Genomic DNA, 19,986 nt, shown 5'->3' on the forward strand with positions numbered 1-19,986 from the left:
TCTTGCCTGGACTAAATCACTGACACAGAGAAACAGACTCAATTTCCAGTCCAGATGCAGAGCTTCAAATAAAGGCATTTCTGAACACAACACTTCAAAAAGTTTCCAAGGAAACATACTCCCAGGTTTACTTTAACAGCAGAGACCTGATGTTCACCCTTTCATATACATCCCTACTTTGCATTAAGTCATCATTTAAAATTCACCTGAACTCTACTCTTTCCAAAATCCTGTATTTCTTTTTCCTTGTTTGATGAAATCTTGAATGGTTTGGTTCCTCTGGTGTGTGTTCTCTCTCACTGCAAGGAGTCAGTAAACCTGACTTTGTTGGACTACACATTTGTCCCTGGTGGTCTTAGACTGATTGGGTGTGATTCATAATAATCATTTATGTCCACTAAAAATACACTGTAAAAATGCTTACAGTAGTCATAATAGCCCCAAACCAGAAATAAATCAAATGCTCATCAACAGAAGAATGGATAAATTGTGGTATGGTCATACAATGGAATACTAACAGTATAGTGAAAACTGAACTATTACTACACGTGACTCTAACAGACATCAAGTTGAGTAAAAGAAGCCAGGAACAAAAGGTGCTTTTTGTATAATTCCATTTACCTGAAGGTCAAGATCAGGTAAAAGCCAGTTTATGTGACAGAGATCAGAACAGTAATTTGCCTGGGCAGAGGGAGGGCAGGCAAGTATAGAATTTAAGAAAACTGATTGTGAAGGCTCTCGTGAGGGAACCTTCTGAGATTCTGATAATGTTCTAACTAATATTTTTAGCAGGGTGGTAGTTATATGAGTGTATATATTTAAAAATATACCCTGGAGTATTCTTAAGATTTGAGCATTTTACTGTATATAAGTTACCACTTCAATTTAAAACACTGAAACAAAAAACAGAGTAGAAATAAATAGTATAAAATCTATCGAACAAACAAAAGCAAAGTGGTAAAACATTCCTGATAAATACAAAAGAAGTTTCACAAAAATTTAAAGACAAGTCATTAATAAAGTGACCTTCTACTCCACCACTTTGTCTGGTGCTTTAAGCACACAGAACTTACTCTATGAGGATATTAGTATTTTGGGCTAATATCATGGAATATAAAAGAACTAAATCTTGATCTTATCTCTGAAAAAGACTATTTTGATTAAGAAGACTGAATATCATAAATATGTCAACTCTCCCAAAGTAATAAGATCTCTGTAAAAACAACGAGTTTTTCTTTTCTTTTTTTTTTTAACCACATAAGCTGATTCTTAAGTTTATGTGGGGAAGAAGGCACAATAGCCAAATGTCATAATGAAAAAGAAGTATGACAAGGTACATATGTGTATGTTGTGGGGAGGGGCAGAGAGTAGGAGTAGGATTAGTTCTAACAGATATTATCAAGATATAATAATCAAAAGTATGCTACTGGCACAAAAACAGACATGCAACAGAATAGAATTTCCAGAACAGAACAGAATTTCCAGAAACAACCCTAAAATATGCATGCCAATTCGGTATATAATAAAGATGGCATATCAAATCCATGAGTAGAAAGATTTCATTTTCAATAAATAATGAAACAAATGAGTAGTCATCTAGAAAGAAACTCAAGTTGAATCCATACTTCATACCTTCTACCAAATAATTTATATCAGATTTTTAAATATTAAAAAAAGAAACTAAAAACACAAGAAGAAACAATAGGAAAATTATTTGATAACTTTGGAATCGAGAAAGCCTTCTAAATATGACACAAAACCCCAAAACTGTATGAGAAAAGACAGATAAAATAGACTACATTAATGGAATACTACAGAACTGCATAAAATAAAGAATATGATGTTACAATGGAATATCAACTTTGCTACTTTTCTCTTTAGTATTTGAGGCCCACAGACTTCATCTCAGATTATAAAAGGAGAGAACAGCGTAAGAAGATATCATCAATCTAGGCACTAACAAAGACACTAAATCTTGAATTACTGGCTTAATTATGAAAACGCCTGATTGAAACAACTGAGAAGGGAAACATACTCTAACTCTCTAGTGACTAAGAGTTTTAAAGCTGTGTCCAGAAAGCTAGAAATGTTTGGGTTTATGAAAACTCAGGCTTAAACAAAATGCACACTGGCAATAATTCTAATTAGCTCAAATATTTAATGAATTATCTTCCTCTAGTATGGTTTACAATTTTATTTTGTTAGTCATAAACCTTATTTTAATATAAACTACTTTAAATCTCTCAGAACAAGTATTCATTTAAGGCAATAAACCAGAGAAGAACTAAAACTTCTTTACGAATCTGTAGTTCTAAATTAATTTAGCTAAGGTGACAAATATTGATAGGAAATTTTCAACTGTCAATGATTATTAAATGAAAAACCAATCTCTCTTTTGAAATATTTCCTTTAGAAAAGATTCATCTTAGTGCTAATCTGATTTTTAAAACCTGAAACCAACCCAAATGTACAGTGAGAGTAAACTGGCTAACTACAATATATCAATTAATGAAACAGAATGCAATTGCTAAACAGAATGGTTATAAAGTCTATGCTAATATATGGAAATTAATTCTATTATTAAGTGAAATTTTATGCACAGCATAAATTCATCTATGTAAAAATACACATGGAAAATGAAAGAAATGTGGCAAAATATTAACTATGGGTTGGCTCTGGGTGATGTGATTGTATGCAATGTTAATTCTCTATTTTTTTTTCTTGCAGATTTTCATCAATGGGCATGATTTTGTCCATAATTGGAAAATAAAAATTATTCAAAAATTACAAACCAGGGGAATTCCATCGAAACCAGAAAAGCAACCCCTATTTTAAAAGTATTCTGATAATGTTGAAGTATGTAGCCTTAGTCTGAAATTTTATTATTCTACAAAACATACAAGAACACGCAGCACAACCCTCCAAAACCACCAATGGAAAATGTAAACCAAACACATACAATTTATTTCTGAAGCTGTCCGTTCAGCTCTGGCATTCCTGTTTGTAGATCTAATGGTATGACGAATGATTGCATGGGGCTGTGAATATAAGCATAATATATATATTTTAACAAATTTCAATGAGAAAGTTAAAAGGTCAAATTTTCTTATCATTTATTGATAAATATGAATATCTACTAGTAAATTATAGGATAAACATAAAACAAATACAATGAACGCTAAAATACTTTGGAAGTTTTTTCACTTGTTCCATGTTTATACTGTATAAAATACTGAAGAGATTCAAAGACAGACACAAATCTTGTCCTCAAAGAGCTTACAGTCTAGGAAGATAAGACACACAAATACTCACAGATAAGAAAATGGCAAGTGCCTTTCATTAACAGGATAAATGGACTACTATTAAAGCCCAGTGAAGGGAGAAATGACTTTGACCTGAAGGGGTATAGTTCTTCATGAAAGCTGCAATCTCATCTGGGGCTCTGAAGTACCAGTATGTACTGAATATGCAGCAATGTGGGAAAAGCATTTTAGACAGCAGAAAGAATAAGAAGAAAGTGATATAAGAAATAAAAGGAAATTGTGGAGTGTTTGTAGGCAGTGGGGGTTGGTTATTATTTGTTTGCAGTGAAGATTAGGTGATGAGATGACAAAGATGGAAAGACAGACCACGAGGGTGAGCCCAATCATCAAAGGCTCTGAATGTTAGCCTGGGGCTCTTCACCTCAGTTTCTTGGCAAAAGGAATTTTTTGGAGACTTTACAGCAAGGAAGTGGCATTGCCAGTGTCAGCTTTAACAGTTATCTATTAAGTATGTATGAGACTATGGAGGGGAGAAATATTGGATACAAGGAGATTGAGTAAGAATATTGTAGTAAGCCACGTGAGAAGCATAATACTTCTACCCACCGCGCAGAACCTCCTGCCCCTTAGGCCTTCAGCTCAACCGCTATTTACCAAATTTCTGATGACTCACTGTCATTCACTGATGACTCTGAAAGTGGCTCATTTGTTCGCCCCTTACTTCAATACCCAACACACCAAATAAATTCAAAGCTCCAGGAGGATCCATTGTTCTAGACTTATTTTCTGAGCCCATCTTTAAAGACACTCTCATATATTTCAATGTACTCTCAACTCCTAAAAATCACATCTTGGACCCTGTCATCAACTCTGATGCATGAATTTCCTCTATATTACAAATCTCTGATCTTTTGAGCTTACTCTTTCACTTATTCCCATAACACTTGTTCAATGTTCCCATTGGAATATCAAGTCCATTGATTCATTATTTTCTCACTCTCCATCAACATCTCTCCTTATCCAGTTTATGTCTGGTAGCACATAATTTCAAGTAATTTCTTGCAAAAATCCTAAATTCCCTTTGCCCCACTGTCTTTTAGTACACTGGGACAGCAAAATGCCAATCCTGGATACACTCAACTGGTTACCTTTGCGTTTATACATCTAGGGTATCAATCATGCTGGAGGAAAATTACACAGCAGAACACACTGAAAATTCATCTAATCTGAGCTCCGACTTTGCCCACAAACACTCCTCTAGTCATCTAACCCTCCATTCCCCTCAATTACTATTCTGTACCTTCTTCACATTCTTCAAACCTACCCATTTTCCTTCACCCGTACAGATGACCTCACCACTTACTTCACAGAGAAAATAGAAGTCACCAGCTACACTGCATTATCAACCATCCCTTTCTCTAATGGAAAAGCAGTGTTGCTTCTCCCTGCTTCCTTCTCATGGACTCTGCCTTTCCATCTTGCTTCCCTTGACTCTTCTATCTATTGGACAGTATTTATGAGCATTTAATACTGTTCAAGCAATGCCCCCCCCACACACAAAAAAATCCTTCTCTCTTCCAGCTACTGTTCTATCCTATCCCTCCCTTCACAACTCAATTTCATAAATGAATTGCAATACATATCTTTCAAATCACTCAATCTAGCTCCCCCTCCTCTATTATTAGAAAATTATAGATAATTACAGATAATTAGAAAATTATCTCTGTTAAACTCATCAAATGCTAACCACCTAAAGCCAAAAACTAGTTTAACTTAATTTCTATGTTCTCATTGAAACTCTCCTTTCTTCTTTCAATGTTCCTTATCAATCTCCTTTGCTATTGCTCTTTGCCTACTTGATCCTTAAATTTTGGGAGAAATCTCAGGTTTTGTGCTAGGCTCTCTTCTCATTCTACATGCTTCCCTTGGGTGATCGATCACATTTACTCCTAAGGCATCAACTACATGTGTATCTAATGACTCTCAAATTTATATTTTTATTATTTTATTTACTTTTATTTTTTTGAGACAGGGTCTTGCTCTGTCACCCAGGCTGGAGTGCAGTAGCACAATCATGGCTCACTGCAGCCTCGACCTCCTGCACTAAAGTGATCTTCCCACCTTGGTCTCCCAGGTAGTTGCGACTACAGGCACCCACCACCAAGCCTTGCTAATTTTAAAACATTTTTTGTAGAGGCAGGGTCTCACTGTGTTGCCCAGGTTGGTCTCCAACTCCTTGGCTCAAGTGATCCTCCCACCTTGGCCCCTCCTAAACTTCTGGGATTACAGGCATTAGCCATCCTACCTAGCCTCAAACCTGTTATGTTTAGTCCAAACTTTTCTCTCCAAGCTACAATGACATATCTAGCTCCTTACTAGACTTTTCCATTTGGAAGTTCTACGCAACATCTTCTTCAGTATAAAACTTAATTCATCTTTCTTTCCAAACCTGATTTTACCATAGTGTTCCTATCTTAGTAAATAGTAAATATATCCATCCAACTGCTCAAGTCAAAATCTGGTAGTTAATTCTTCTCTTATTCCTTACCTTCATGTCTTCATCCAATCATTAACTCTCTAATTCTTAAATTAATACACTTTTCTCCATCCTTGCTCTACCATCCTAGTTTACCATTATTTTTATCTTGTATAATTTCGTCTTTTAACAGGTTTTCAGTAATGAACTCACCATTCTGAAGTCACTGAGATCTTTAAAAAATGCACATTTTGATTATATCACTCCCTTACCCTTTAATGGCTTTCTACTACCCTTAGACTAAAGCCCAACATTTTAAATACGGTTTGATAGATGGTATCTAGCTCTGTATCGTTATCTTCTACCACTTCCTTCTTCCTTGTTTTCTGCCCTAGTCAGACTGACTTTTCTATCTCTCTTTCTTTTTTTATTTTTTTCCTGAGACAGGGTCTCATTCTGTCACCCAGGTTGGAGTGCAGTGGCGTGATCTTGGCTCACTGTAACCTTCGCTTCCCAGACTCAAGCGATTTTCCAGACTCAGCCTCCTGAGTAGGTGGGACTACAGGCGTGTGCCACCATGCCCAGCTAATTTTTTGGTATTTTCTGTAGAAATGGGGTTTCGCTATGTTGCCCAGGGTGGTCTTGAACTCCTGAATTCAAAGTGATCCAGCCGCCTCAGCCTCCCACAGTGCTGAGATTACAGACGTGAGCCACCGCGTCCGACCCAGACTGACTTTTCTTTAGTTCCTTATGTACACTGCCTTTTCCCTTATCACTAGGCTTTCAAAGATGTTATTAACACCTCTGCTCAGGCCACTTACATTTATTCTCTTCCTCTAATTCTGATTTATCCTTCAGGTTTTCAGCTTAAATGTCACTTCTACAGTAGTGAGTTTTTTCCAGCCCCTATGATATCCCTCCATAGCACCTTTTATCTCCCATTCCATCACATGTGTAAATTATTCGTTGGTATTTCTGAATTTCCTTTGAGACTATACTATGAGCGCTATAAAAGCAGGGATAATGTTAGTCTCATATACCATTGTGCCCCCAACTGCCTGGCACGTGGTTTTGCATTTCAAGAACTGAAAAGTATGGTGACATCATTAAACAGAAATAGAGAATTCACAAAGTAGAGTGGATTTGGGAAGCCCAGCAAAATGAGATACAAAATAAGAGGTGTTTGGTTATTTACATAACCAGTGAAAGGCAAATTGGAGAATTGAGTAATATCTAATTCTACATTTATGCAAGAATAACTTTACTAAGTTTTGGATCTTTAAACAATTAAAATATTTACTAATCCCAAGTTGCAAACAGTGGTTCAAGTAGAAAACAATTTTGTTTGGCTGGTTTATTTAATATTTCCACTTCAAGTTCATTTAATGTTCAACTAAATATTCACTGGGTACTCACGACATGACAGAATTATGCTATATACCAGACAATGGGGAAATAAAGACTGGAGTTTAAAGATTGTTTAATGACTATTTCTATTAAATACATACATAGATATGATGGTGTATTAACTAAGAGAGTAGGCTCTGGAGTTTGCCTGGATCTAAATCCTGGTTCCATTTCCTATTGGCAATATGATGCTGGGCAAATTACTTTCATTTTTTGTCCCTCATTTCCTCATTTCTAAAACAGTATAAAGGACTGTTTTGATATTAGATGAGTTAACACAGAAATTATTTGGCCTAATACTTGGCACACATTGAGTACCCAAAGAGTGCTAGTAGTTACTATAATATTTATTTATTTAAAGACAAAGTCTTACTCTGTTGCCTGGGTTGGAGTGCAGTGGCACAATCTCAGCTCACTGCAACCTCTGCCTCCTGGGTTCAAGAGATCCTCCTGCCTCAGCCTCCCAAGTATCTGGGACTACAGGCGCCTGCCATCACATCCAGCTAATTTTTGTATTTTTTTCAAGTAGAGACAGGGTTTCACCATGTTGGCCAGCTGGTCTTGAACTCCTGACCTCAAGTGACCTGCCCATCTTGGCCTCCCAAAGTGCTGGGATTACAGGTGTGAGCCACCGTGTCTGGCCCACAGTATGATATTTATAGGAAATAATTTAAAGCTGAAAAACAGGAAATAGAAAATTCCCTTTAGTGAAGGTAGAGATATAAGGGAAATAAGGCCAAAAAGGACATGAAGAGACAGATTCAGAAAAACTTAGAAATAAAATGGAATCATAAAAGGAGAAGAAGGAACATAAGGAGAGAAAGAGACTGGTGAAAAAATATAGCTGTGCTATATATAGTCATAAATAGATACCTGTCAATGAAGAGGAAGTCTCCCATTCCTGATTTCCTGACAAATTGTGTTGTCATAGAAAATACATTACAGGCCAAGCACGGTGGCTCACACCTGTAATCCCAACACTTTGGGAGGCTGAGGCGGGTGGATCATGATGTCAAGAGATCGAGACAATCCTGGCCAACTTAGTGAAACCCTGTCTCTACTAAAAATACAAAAATTAGCCAAGCATTGTAGCAGGTGCCTGCAGTCCCAGCTACTCAGGAGGCTGAGGCAGGAGAATCACTTGAACCCAGGAAGCGGAGGTTGCAGTGAGCCGAGATTGCGCTACTGCACTCCAACCTGGCGACAGAGCGAGACTCCATCTCAAAAAAAAAAGAAAATACATTAAAAATAATTCTATAATGTTTTCAGAGAAGGTAAGCATAGTTATGAATAGCCCTACAACTAATTATATAAGAAATAATAGTTTTGAAATACTGAAAAGGATAACATTTTCCAACAGGAACTTCAGCTTCATTCTTTAAAATTATTTGTATTCTGTTAATACAAATTCAACTACAAAAATGAGCAGCTGGATTTCAAAGAAGTCCTTTTCATGAAAAATAATATGCATAGGTGTTGTGGCTACACTTTTGTTTTCTTAGTTGAAAGCAAGGCTCTTAAAACCTTTATTTCCTTGGAAACAGATGTTCTTTATATATATCCCATAGAATGATCAAACTCACTACAGAAGCTGAGGTCTAGAGAGAAGGGCAATCACTAAAAGGGAAAGCACCTCTGCATTTCTGCAGAGGGATACCTGAGTTCAATCTCAGCTACCAAAACTTCAGGCTAACCAAACTAAGAACATAAAAAGAGACAGTGTTAAGAACGAATCCTAGTTCTAAGGAGAACTAGGATAAAAAAAGTATCAACTGGTTATACCACAATAAAAAAAATCAACTGATAATTATGTGCAGGAAAAGTGCACATAATTACATTATTAATCTCTGTAGCTAAACCTGTTTTAACTAAGTTAAAAGATAGACTCAGAAAACAAAGAAAAAAAGCAAACTTTAAGGCCTTATAAAACATTTATTTTCAACTATGAGACTGCAAACACTTCCTTACCTCAAAGTCATCGTCGTCTGCTTCAGTGTAATGTGCATGGTTATCTGGATTGTTCACTTTGTCTAACAGTTCAACTGCTAGGGCTCTAGAGAGACCTGGCTGTGCAACAAAAGTGTGCTAAAAGAAAACAAAGTGAAATTTCATGAGTATGCCTTTACATCTATGGCTTAAAGAAAATGCTATCTTCATTTTTTCATTCAGTAACTAGCAGAGACAAGTATATGGGAGTCTGCTAATATGAATAAACTGTGTTAGTAAAAATATTAATCAGAGAATCCATAATTACACCTTATATAAAACTGAAGAGCCTTTGTAGGGTAAATTTAGAAAGCAATTTCTTTTTGTAAAGTTATCTAATCCATATTAAGTTCTAAAATTAATATAGATTAGATATGGCTATACCAATGACATTCATTACTCATATCACAATACTGATGCAAATGAATACTGTGGTATGGTACATAATCACAATAAGAAAAAAGCATGTATATCATATATCTGCATACATTTAGTTCTGTAAAATTATGTTAATGTACAAAGACATATATAAGTAAATATTGGCATGTCAGTAAAGCTTCTTAGGTTGTTGTAATCACTGACTATTTCTAATATAAAAGTGTTTTATACACACACATGCAGAGTATTCTATAAATTTACATTAGAAGACAAGAAAAGCAATTCGTTTTAACTGACAGCAACATTTTAAAGTTTTCTCTAAGGCAGGGGTCAGCAAACTATAGCCCATGGGGAAAATCTAGTGCACTGACTGCCTCTTTTTGTAAATAAAGTTTTATTGAGTATTAAAACTATACCCACGTGTATACACAGTTTATGGCTGCTTCTGGGCTATAATGGCAGAACTCAGTAGTTGTGGCAGAGGCTGTATGGCCCACAAAGTTTAAAATATTTACTATGTGACCCGCCTATAGAAAATTTGCTGGCCAGGCATGGTGGCTCATGCCTGTAATCCCAGCACTTTGGGAGGCTGAGGCGGGTGGATCATTTGAGGTCAGGAGTTCAAGACCAGCTTGGCCAACACGGTGAAACCCTGTCTCTACTAAAAATACAAAAATTAGCCAGGTGGTAGTGGCACACGCCTGTAATACCAGCTACACGGGAGGCTAAGGCAGGAGAATGGCTTGATCCCGGGGGGTGGTGGTGGAGGTTCCACTGAGCTGAGATCACGCCACTGCACTGCACTCCAGTCTGGGTGACAGAGTGAGACCCTGTTTCCAAAAAAAAAAAAAAAAAGTTTGCTGACCCCTGCTGTAAGAGATCACTAACATTTTTATCTTAAAAACATAAATACTTTTGTTCTACTGATATGTCTAATTTATGACTATAGGAAAACCCCTTGTAATTTCAATGACTTACAGTCAGAAGTCTTTCAGCAGTTGGTCTTTTTTTTGGGTTTTTGGTTAGTGCTATTTTGACAAAATTATGGAATGTTGATGACCTTAAAATAAAAAGAGACGTACAAAAATATTTCACTACTATTACGTTTCGGTGTTAGTAAATAACATTAACTTAGGAACAGTTAGTCTAAAACACCATGATTTTTTATTGGGCCACTTAGTTAAAGTACAGTATATTCCTTGGAAACATCTGTGTCAGTTTTGTCTTTTAAATAAAATACAATTAAGTAACAGAGCAGTAATATACAACCACAAAAATTACACTAACAATCAGAAATAGGCTGTGTCATTTATATATGACCTTCTTTTCTAGGTACTACTTAGGAGTCAAAATGTCCCTTTCTCATTGCATAATTTACCTAGTATGTAAACGTTGTGCTATACCAAAAGAGTTGGACGGCACGAAAGGCGTTATATAAGAGACTATTTAAATCCCAAAGAGGCTAATGAATTTCTTAGAAAAAAAGGCAAAGAGGAGGAAGCAATTTTAGCAACCAGAAGGGTTTTCTGCCACCTTCACTGATGAAGTGGGGAAAGAGAGAAAACATAAATTAAAGGTATCACATTTTGATTATTAATAAATGTGATAGTATTTGGCAAAGGTACCTTGGCAAAGGTATTTCTACCATTGCCAAGGTTCCACTGCAGGGAATGGACAAGAACTAAAGGTATGAAATAACCGTATTTATCAGCAATGACAACCACCACACAGCAGTTCTCTGCAGATAAATCACATCACTCCATCACATTTGGTGGCTTGCGATAGAGATAACATGGAGTCAGACAGTATCGGGACTGGCAAAGGTTCTCCAATGGTAATAACTGCTCTGAAATCTGACTGTGAATTTAGCATTTACAGCTAACCGTCATTCATTCCTGAATGAATATCAGTCATTCCTGCCGTAAAACCGTTCAGTTCCAGATGTCTAGGAACTTAGAGCAATAGGGAATAGGAAGGACCCAGTGTCAATACAAAGGAATATAATTAGCAGCGGAATATAAACTCCTTTCTTTCCACAGTGTGATTTGCGATTCTTTCCTGTCATCATCCCCAGAATGGCTTGAGTCCTAAATAAAACTATGCTAAGACAGACTACTGAAACATAAAGCAGTGGTTGAGAACCTGTTTGTGGGGAAGGGCCTCTTAGAATCTGAAATAAGCAATGGACTGTCTTCTCAGAAAAATGGATACACATACAGAATTTTGGGGGCTCACAGATCCTCAAAGATCCATGTAATCTAGATAAGGAATTCTAGAATTTAAGAACTCAGAAACTTATTTGCACAGCTTCTTTTATTAAATGTATGGGGAAGATATTACCAGAAAAATAATCTTTAATTTTTATTAACCAATTGATGACATCTTTTTGGACTATAAAGATAGGTAAACTGCTTTACTTTGTAAGAGAAAGAAGGGATCAAGATGAAAATAAGTAATAATCTTTTTGAGTATTACATAAGGAAGAGAGGGAAAAACCAACAGAGATTGATTTTAAGTGTCATGGTATCTGGGAACCCTTTTCATATCATCTTCCATGAAAGTCAATGTGTAATTAATGGAAGTAAAGGAAGATAGGGCAAAAATAGATGATTCTTCAAAATCTTCATGAATTCACTTCTAATTCTTTCCTCACCACACTTCTTACCCAATCTGCCAAAAACCTAAGAAAATTATTGAGTTTTATGAGAACACTGGATTATAAAGAACACTGGGCCGGGTGAGGTGGCTCATGCCTGTAATCCCAGCACTTTGGGAGGCCAAAGTGGGCGGATTACGGGGTCAAGAGATTGAGACCATCCTGGCCAACATGGTGAAACCCCATCTCTACTAAAAATACAAAAATTAGCTGGGCGTGGTGGCATGTGCCTGTAGTCCCAGCTACTCGGGAGGCCGAGACAGGAGAATCACTTGAACCTGGGAGGCGGAGGATGCATTGAGCCGAGATTGCGCCACTGTACTACAGCCTGGCAACAGAGCAAGACTCTGTCTCCAAAAAAAAGAAAGAAACACTGGGCTGGGCACAGTAGCTTACACCTGTAATCCCAGTACTTTGGAAGGCTGAAGTGGGAGGATCCCTTGAGGCCAGGAGTTTGAGACCAGCCTGGGCAACATAGTGAGACCCTGTCTCTACAACAAACAAACAAACAAACAAACAAAACTTAGCCAGTTGTGGTGGCACATCCTATAGTCCCAGCTACTCAGGAGGCTGAGGAGGGAGGATCTCTTGAGCCCAGGAGTTTGAGGCTGCAGTGAGCTATGATCATGACACTGCACTCCAGCCTGGATAACACAGCAAAATCCTGTCTCAAAAAAAAAAAAAAAAAAAAAAAAAAAAGAATACCAGAAAATAAATCTAGATCCTTGCCATAGGTCTGCAAGCAAATCAGCTGTGTAACTTTGAGAAAACTGCTTAATGTCTATGGACTACTGTTTAATCATCTGCAAAATATGGGAACTGAATCTATGCTCCTTTCGATTGTAAAATTCTATAAAACTATATATTCTTTAACTCACCATTTTGTTTTGTCCTTTAGTTTTGGAGGCTGAAAATTACTTTTTGACATTAAGAAGAGAGCCCTGAAATAAAAATTATAGTTAAAGAACAATATCAAAATTACTACATCTAACAATTAGAAAGAATATTCTGTAATGAATTTATACAAGACTACCACATAAGTGGACAATGATGAAAACTACTATGGGATATAGAAATTAAATTTTTAATATTTTAGATAGCCTACAAAAAATTTCTCTTGACAACAGAGAAGATTTTTAAATTTCCAACAAGTCCTTATTCACAAAGCAAACCTACCAAATATTGGAAAAGAGTTTTCTTACTATACTGTTACATATGTAACTAGTATTATATCTTAAGCACATGTCTATATAATTGTATATAATTCTCTAATACATAGAGATGACATGTTACTCTAACATTAGGTTGCATATTTAACCGAAGACTGGCTCCATATTTACTTTTAGTGTATAGGCAAATTACATCCATTTCCTGATTGTTTTCCTTTTTTGGACAATGATTTCCCATATTCTCTTAGTATATTAAATACATAAACCAATCTACAAGAGAACTTTGTCTATAAATTTACGTGTGACCCATTTTCTTGTGGGCTATGGGGGTAGTATGATAGAGGATTTAAGAAGGAAGTTCTAAAATGCTCTATTTCAGCATTTCCTACAAAAATCTCAGGTTTCTAAGCAAATTCCTGATTCTTTTTTAGCATAATAAATACATTTTTCCTTTTTAAAAATTAAATGATTCAAAGGAAAAATAAAAAAAACTATATTCCCACCATTCTATTATTTAAAATTTTCTAATCTTTTAAAAAAATTTTTCTAATCTTTTTAGTCTTTATCTAAATGCTTACCAATTACATTATATTTACATTAGTATTTATAATTTTTTTCACTAATAATCAATTTTCCATTTTGCTTTGGTTCATACATATGTAATGGCTGCCCTTAACTGCTAAATAATTTGCTTAACAATTCACCAACTACCACATATTTAGATTTTTTCCCTTGTTATCCTGAAATGCATAATTCTTAGCATTTTCTTTTCTTAGATTATTTCTGAATTATAATCCCCTAAATGGTGGAATCACTAAAACATTTGTATTGCCCTTAACAAATAACATCAAAGTATTTTTCCAAAAGGTCTGTACTTATCAGCATTCTAGCTAAAAGTAGGTATCTTTTAATATATATTATCTTTGGCTGCTTATGAGGTCAAATAGATTCCCATATCTGGTACTTGCTCATAAACCTTAATCTATCTTTTGCTTGTAGTCTCTGAATGATTTCCTTATATAGTATATATCAATCTATTGCCAATCATGTTAGCAAAACACTTTCACCATTCTGTTAATTTTCTTTTTAGCTTCATACCATTTAAAGTGTCAATTTTAGCCTAATCTATCTTTTCCTTCAAAGTATCAAAAAACTTTTCAGATGCCCTCAAATATTTTTTTCTGAGATAATACATCCTAGAATGTAAATGACAATTATATTCAGCATAGATACCTCTTCATTATTCCTGGACAAAATAAAAAGAAAATCAAATATAACTAGAAAAGTTTCATCTGCATTCTATCATTTACTTATAATTCCACACAGGACAAAAAAAAAAAAAGATCAATTGATAAAAGAATGAACATGAAGACTCAAAAAGTCTTAAAATAATGTTAACTGTCATATCCCAGTGTGATTATGAAGGGAAATTTGTTTTATGGAAAAGCTTCAAACAGTACAGACAATTTACTCTTATGTTGTTTTAGGAACAGCAATACAAGACAGGTTTTATTTATTTATTTTAAAGACTAGTCAAGTACAGTAGTGAGAAGGAGAAGAAGAGCAGAACAAGGAGCTTGATTCGTAATTGTGAAAAATGAATTGAGGTAACTACCTTCGGACTAGCCCACAATAGGTTTTGGATGAGACTACTCCTAAATCCCTTACAATACCTTTACTATTTTTCATTCTTAAAAATGAGCTTGATGCTGAGTTATCAGCATTTCACTTTCCCCATAGACTTGATCAATAACTGGATAATTATAAATAATGAGAACACCTCATTGGGTGGAGATCAAACATAGGTGGTTGAAGTTCTCCAAGTTCAATTGCTGTTATTCCTACTGCCCAGATATCACAGAGTTGGTTGTAGCCACCATTCTTCTCTACTGCTGCAACTTCTGGGGCCATCCTAGAAGGAATCAATGAATACAACATTTTTGTTGTTAAATATTGATCTGAATCTGTTACTTCCTGTTATAATCACTAGACTTGTTGGAGGGAAGGAAGCTGAGAGGTGTTTACTAGGAAAGAAGAAACATGACTAAGTAAAGGCTTAAATCTCTATTTCACATACATACATACTTTTAAAATTAATTCAGAATCTTGAATGCCCTCCTCTAAGAAAAAATCTTGTTTTAGTTTAGTTTCTATTTTTGTGAATCTTGTTATATAATATGCAAAAAGAAAAAGAATACCTAAATCCCTGTGAAGGTCAAAGAAAAGTTCCTAAAGGAGGTGAGACTTCTAAGTAGGGTGGGGAGCCTGGACATTTCAGTGAGAGGAAATGAGTACAAATTCAGGGAGACCAGGAAAGCTGCCAGGACAGTGCTCAATGTATCACCTGCAAACCGATAAGGGGCCATACATTGCTGGCTACCAGTCTGTGATAAATACAGAAATGGAGAGTAAGCATTTATGCTTGTCCAAATGCATAAATTCATTTTTATCTTATTTTACAAATAAGTCTGTAATGGACAGGAAATAACACATGGTTTGAGAAAGTCTAGAAAGTGTTTGGGAAATCAACCTCAGAAGTAGAGGCTAGATTATAAATGATCTACTGATTATACAAAAAAAGTTAGACTTTATCATGAAAATGATGGGGACCCAATGAAAGATTTAATTATGAGGTCAAACAATCTAAAACTGCATGGCAAGATGAAGCATAGTGTGAAATTAGGTGAAATCAGTCAGGCAGATATGTTAGAAAACTTTTCAAAGGCAGTAGCAGAGGGAACAGAATGAAAGGGGTTAACTGAAGATATAGATCTGAGGAGGAAATGCTTGTGGATACTGAAATAGAGCGATTATTGAACAACTGTTGAATATACAGAAGACTGAAGTTGGAGTTACAAGTTTGGGAATCAGCACTGTAGAAAGCCTTTGAAGTTATAAAGTATAGATGATACTGTTCAGGGGAAATATTCTTTTATCTTTTCAAATGTTTACCAACTTAACTTCAATTAATTTGAATTGAATATCCACAAGGTACAAGTTGCTTTTATATGTACTTAGGCTACAAAAAGTTATATTAACACACTGTCTCTCAAGTGTGGTTAGGATATAAAGTATGTATACTAAAAATGTGAACATGTAGATGTGTACTATATGCAAGTGCTACATACATAACAATGGATATAGGAGTAAGGAGAAGTAAACAATCACCATGGAGCAAGATAATTGAAGGCAAGTTTCACAGAGGAAAAGAGGCTGAGGTGGAGCCCAGAGAAAGCAAACAGGATTCGTCTCCTCTACCCACTGGAATCAGTTAGTGGTGGCTAACTAGAATGTCAAGTTGACTATGACTGTTGCACTTCCTGGCTCAGTGGGAAACTGTATTCAATCAGTTGGCCATAGGTATAGAAAGGTAGAGAGTGTGGCCCTCTTAAGAATGGGGAGGGCTTAAGATAAACACAGAAAAAGGGTATCTTAGGGAAGTTGTAAAGAAAGCTAAAGTAGTAGTATTTCACCTGATATAGTCAGGATACAAAAAATAGACAATTTAGACTAGAAGAGTATTCACAAAAAGGACAGTCATAGAGAGTGAGGGACTCTGATGTGACGAAGGCAATCCTATAGGTTATCTAACTCACCTATACCTTCATTTAACTTTTATTTAACTGATACTTATTGAGGCTTTTTTTCTGTTAAAGTGATATGTGTTGACTGAAAACAATTTGGAATATATGAAAAAATATGGAAGAAAACAAGCTAAGCATGATCCCACTCAAAGAGAGTTCCTGTTTCACATATTTTCATCCATTTTTACACACACACACACACACACACACACCTTTTATAAAATGGTATCATATTGCATATACTACTTGGAATCTTGCTTTTTAAAATTAACAACATATCATGAGCAGTAGCATATTATTCCACTGAATTGAATAAGTGTAATTCCCTTCCTGTTGCGTATTATTTTCCCTCAATTTTTATCATTAAAATAGTGTGATAAAGCTTATCATATATAAATCTGTATGCCTCTCTAATAAATTACTAGATGTGGAATTACTGAAAATAAAGAAGATAAATATTGCTTAAAGTTTTTGATAAACATTACCAACAAATTATGCTTCAAAATTGTTCTACCAATTTCTTTTTTTTTTTCCTTCAACTTTTATTTTAAGTTCCAGGGTATATGTGCAGGATGTACAGGTTTTTTACACAGGTAAATGTGTGCCATGGTGGTTTGCTGCACAGATCAATCCATCACCTTGGTATTAATATTAAGCCCAGCATCCATTAGCTATTCTTTCTGATGCTCTCCCTCCCTAACCCCTGTTGTACCAATTTCTACTCTCACCGGCAAATATTTAGTGATAGTAAGTATGCCCATAATTCCAAATATTTTCCAATTTGATAAAAAAAAGTCATTTAATTTGTTCATCAAGGGAAACATTATTCAGAATATATTTTTTTTTAAGTTAGTCAAGTGAAGCAGTGAGAGTAAAGAAGGAACAAAGAAGTCTGTAGGGGTTGCATGCCCCTAGCCATGACCTGCAGGCCATTACATAATGTCAGAAACATGAGAAAACATTTAAATTTCCCTATTTACTTCAAAGACATAAAGTAATTCACATTGGAGAAAAACCCCATGAATGGAAGAAATTTGGTAAATCCTTGAGATTCTGTAGTTCTTTTCAAAAACATAACTAACAGTGGAGAAAAACCTCATAAATGTAAGAAATGTTATAAAGCCCTTGGATATTCCAGTTACCTTCATAACCACAAAAGTGCTCACGCTGGAGAGAAACGCTATGAATGTAGGGAATATGCGAAAGAATTAAGTTGTCTTAGTTACTTTCAAAGGGCTCATACTGGTGAAAAATCTTTTACAGGTAAGAAATATGGTAAGGGAGTTATTCTTTCTAGTTCCCTTCAGAAACATGAAAGAAATAATACTAGACAGAAACCCTATAAATGTAAGAAATGTGGTAAAGTCTTCCGTCATTTCTGCTCCATGTGAAGACATGAAAGAACACATAGAAATCCTGTGACTATAAAAAATGTGGTAAAGCCTTCAATCAATACAGTTCCCTTAGAAGACATGAAAGCTCATACCGGAGAGAAACCCTATGAACGTCAAAAATGTGGTAAATCCTCCAGTCGTTTCAGTTACCTTCAAACACATGAGAGAACTCATACTGGTGATAAACTTTATGAATGTGAAAAATGTGGTAAAACCTTCAGACATTTCAGTTCCCTTCGAACACTGAAAAAACTCACACTGGAGAGAAACTCTATGAAGGTAAAAAAAAAAATGTGGTAAAGCCTTTAATTGTTTCAATTACCTTGAAACACATGACAGAATTCATACTGGAGAGAAACCTTATGATTGTAAGACATGCGATAAAGCCTTCAGATATTCTAGTTCTGTATGTAAACATGAAATAACTTATACTTCATAGAAATCCTAGGAATGTAAGGAATGTGGGAAAACATTCAATTATCTGAGTTATCTTTGAAAATATGAAAAAAATTATACTGGAGAATAACCATATGTATATGAGAAATGTTGTAAAGCCTTTGTATGTTCCAGTTCCCTTTGAACACAAAAAAAACTCATACTGAAGAAAAGCCTATGAATGTAAGGAATATGGGAAGGCATGTAATTTTGCCACTTCCCTTTTAAAATATAAAACTCATACTGGGGGGAAAATATGCATGTAAACTGTGGTAATGTCCTCAGTGTTTCCAGTTCTAGTTGAAGACATGAAAGAAGTCATTTCTGAAAATCCCTGTAAACATACGGAATGTGGGGATGCCTTTGTTTCTCTCAGGTACATTCAAAGACACATGACATGTGCACATTGGAGATGAATCTTATAAGAATGTACTCTGTATCTAAATCCCAGTACTTGGCAAAACAGGTAAGTTTCCATTTTAATAATTATTTCAAAAGTCATCTGAGAATGCCTATTGAAAAGAAATCTTATAAATTTAATTTGAAAAGCCTGATGCAAATTAAACATTGACTAATGCTCAAAACATGCACATGAATGAAATATTACACAAATTATAAATGTATTGTGTTTATCAGTGGCTCATTCTTAATGAGGATCTCTGATCTATTGATTTCCACTTATTTTCCATGAAAATATTGAGGTGAGAATTCTGTAGACACCCTTTAAATGATAGTAAATGAATTCAATACATAGTGTTCTTTTGTTAGTTAATAATTTTTCTTTTTATGTCTAAAAGGTTGTTGGATCTATGAATGAATTAAAAATGTATTTCTAATATGTAGGTAAGATTTTTATGTAGTTTTTTAATTGGTCTGTGATTAACGTGTCATTGAAAACTGAGTCTTTGTTAATTTTGGGGGTTTTCTTACTGGTCTCATGTAAAAAGTTTTGGTTACCCCTCACCTATTAGATATATTCTACCTTTCTTTTTTATGGAAAAAGTATTCTCTTTTGGCACAAATAAGTCTATGCCATTGTTTTTGCTAATAGAGTTGGTATTAGAAAAAAAAAGAAATCCGTAACTTCTTGTGATCCATTATCATACGTTATGATACCTAATATGCCTTATTTTATTAATTGCTTCTAATGAGACATTCTTTTTATCAACTTATAAGAACTTACATATGAAAAATATTAAACCTAGTTTGGCATATTTTAGACAATATTTCCTGTTTTT

General features: G+C 35.1%; 1 protein-coding gene across 6 annotated transcripts in view; it reads right to left on the reverse strand.

Moving 5' to 3' along the window:
* Nucleotides 1-19,986, reverse strand: part of MAP4K5 (mitogen-activated protein kinase kinase kinase kinase 5) — a 111,987-nt gene that overhangs the window by 33,549 nt on the left and 58,452 nt on the right. For all 6 annotated transcript variants that reach the window (XM_054530655.2, XM_063715841.1, XM_054530654.2 and 3 more), the window contains 5 exons: nt 15,116-15,247; nt 13,045-13,107; nt 10,489-10,570; nt 9,115-9,231; nt 2,960-3,038 (listed from right to left, as the gene is read on the reverse strand). In XM_054530655.2, the coding sequence (XP_054386630.1) occupies nt 2,960-3,038; nt 9,115-9,231; nt 10,489-10,570; nt 13,045-13,107; nt 15,116-15,247 (473 nt within the window). The remainder of the gene's footprint in view (nt 1-2,959; nt 3,039-9,114; nt 9,232-10,488; nt 10,571-13,044; nt 13,108-15,115; nt 15,248-19,986) is intronic.

The sequence above is a fragment of the Pongo abelii genome, chromosome 15 (assembly GCF_028885655.2).
Source record: "Pongo abelii isolate AG06213 chromosome 15, NHGRI_mPonAbe1-v2.0_pri, whole genome shotgun sequence".
NCBI lineage: Eukaryota > Metazoa > Chordata > Mammalia > Primates > Hominidae > Pongo > Pongo abelii.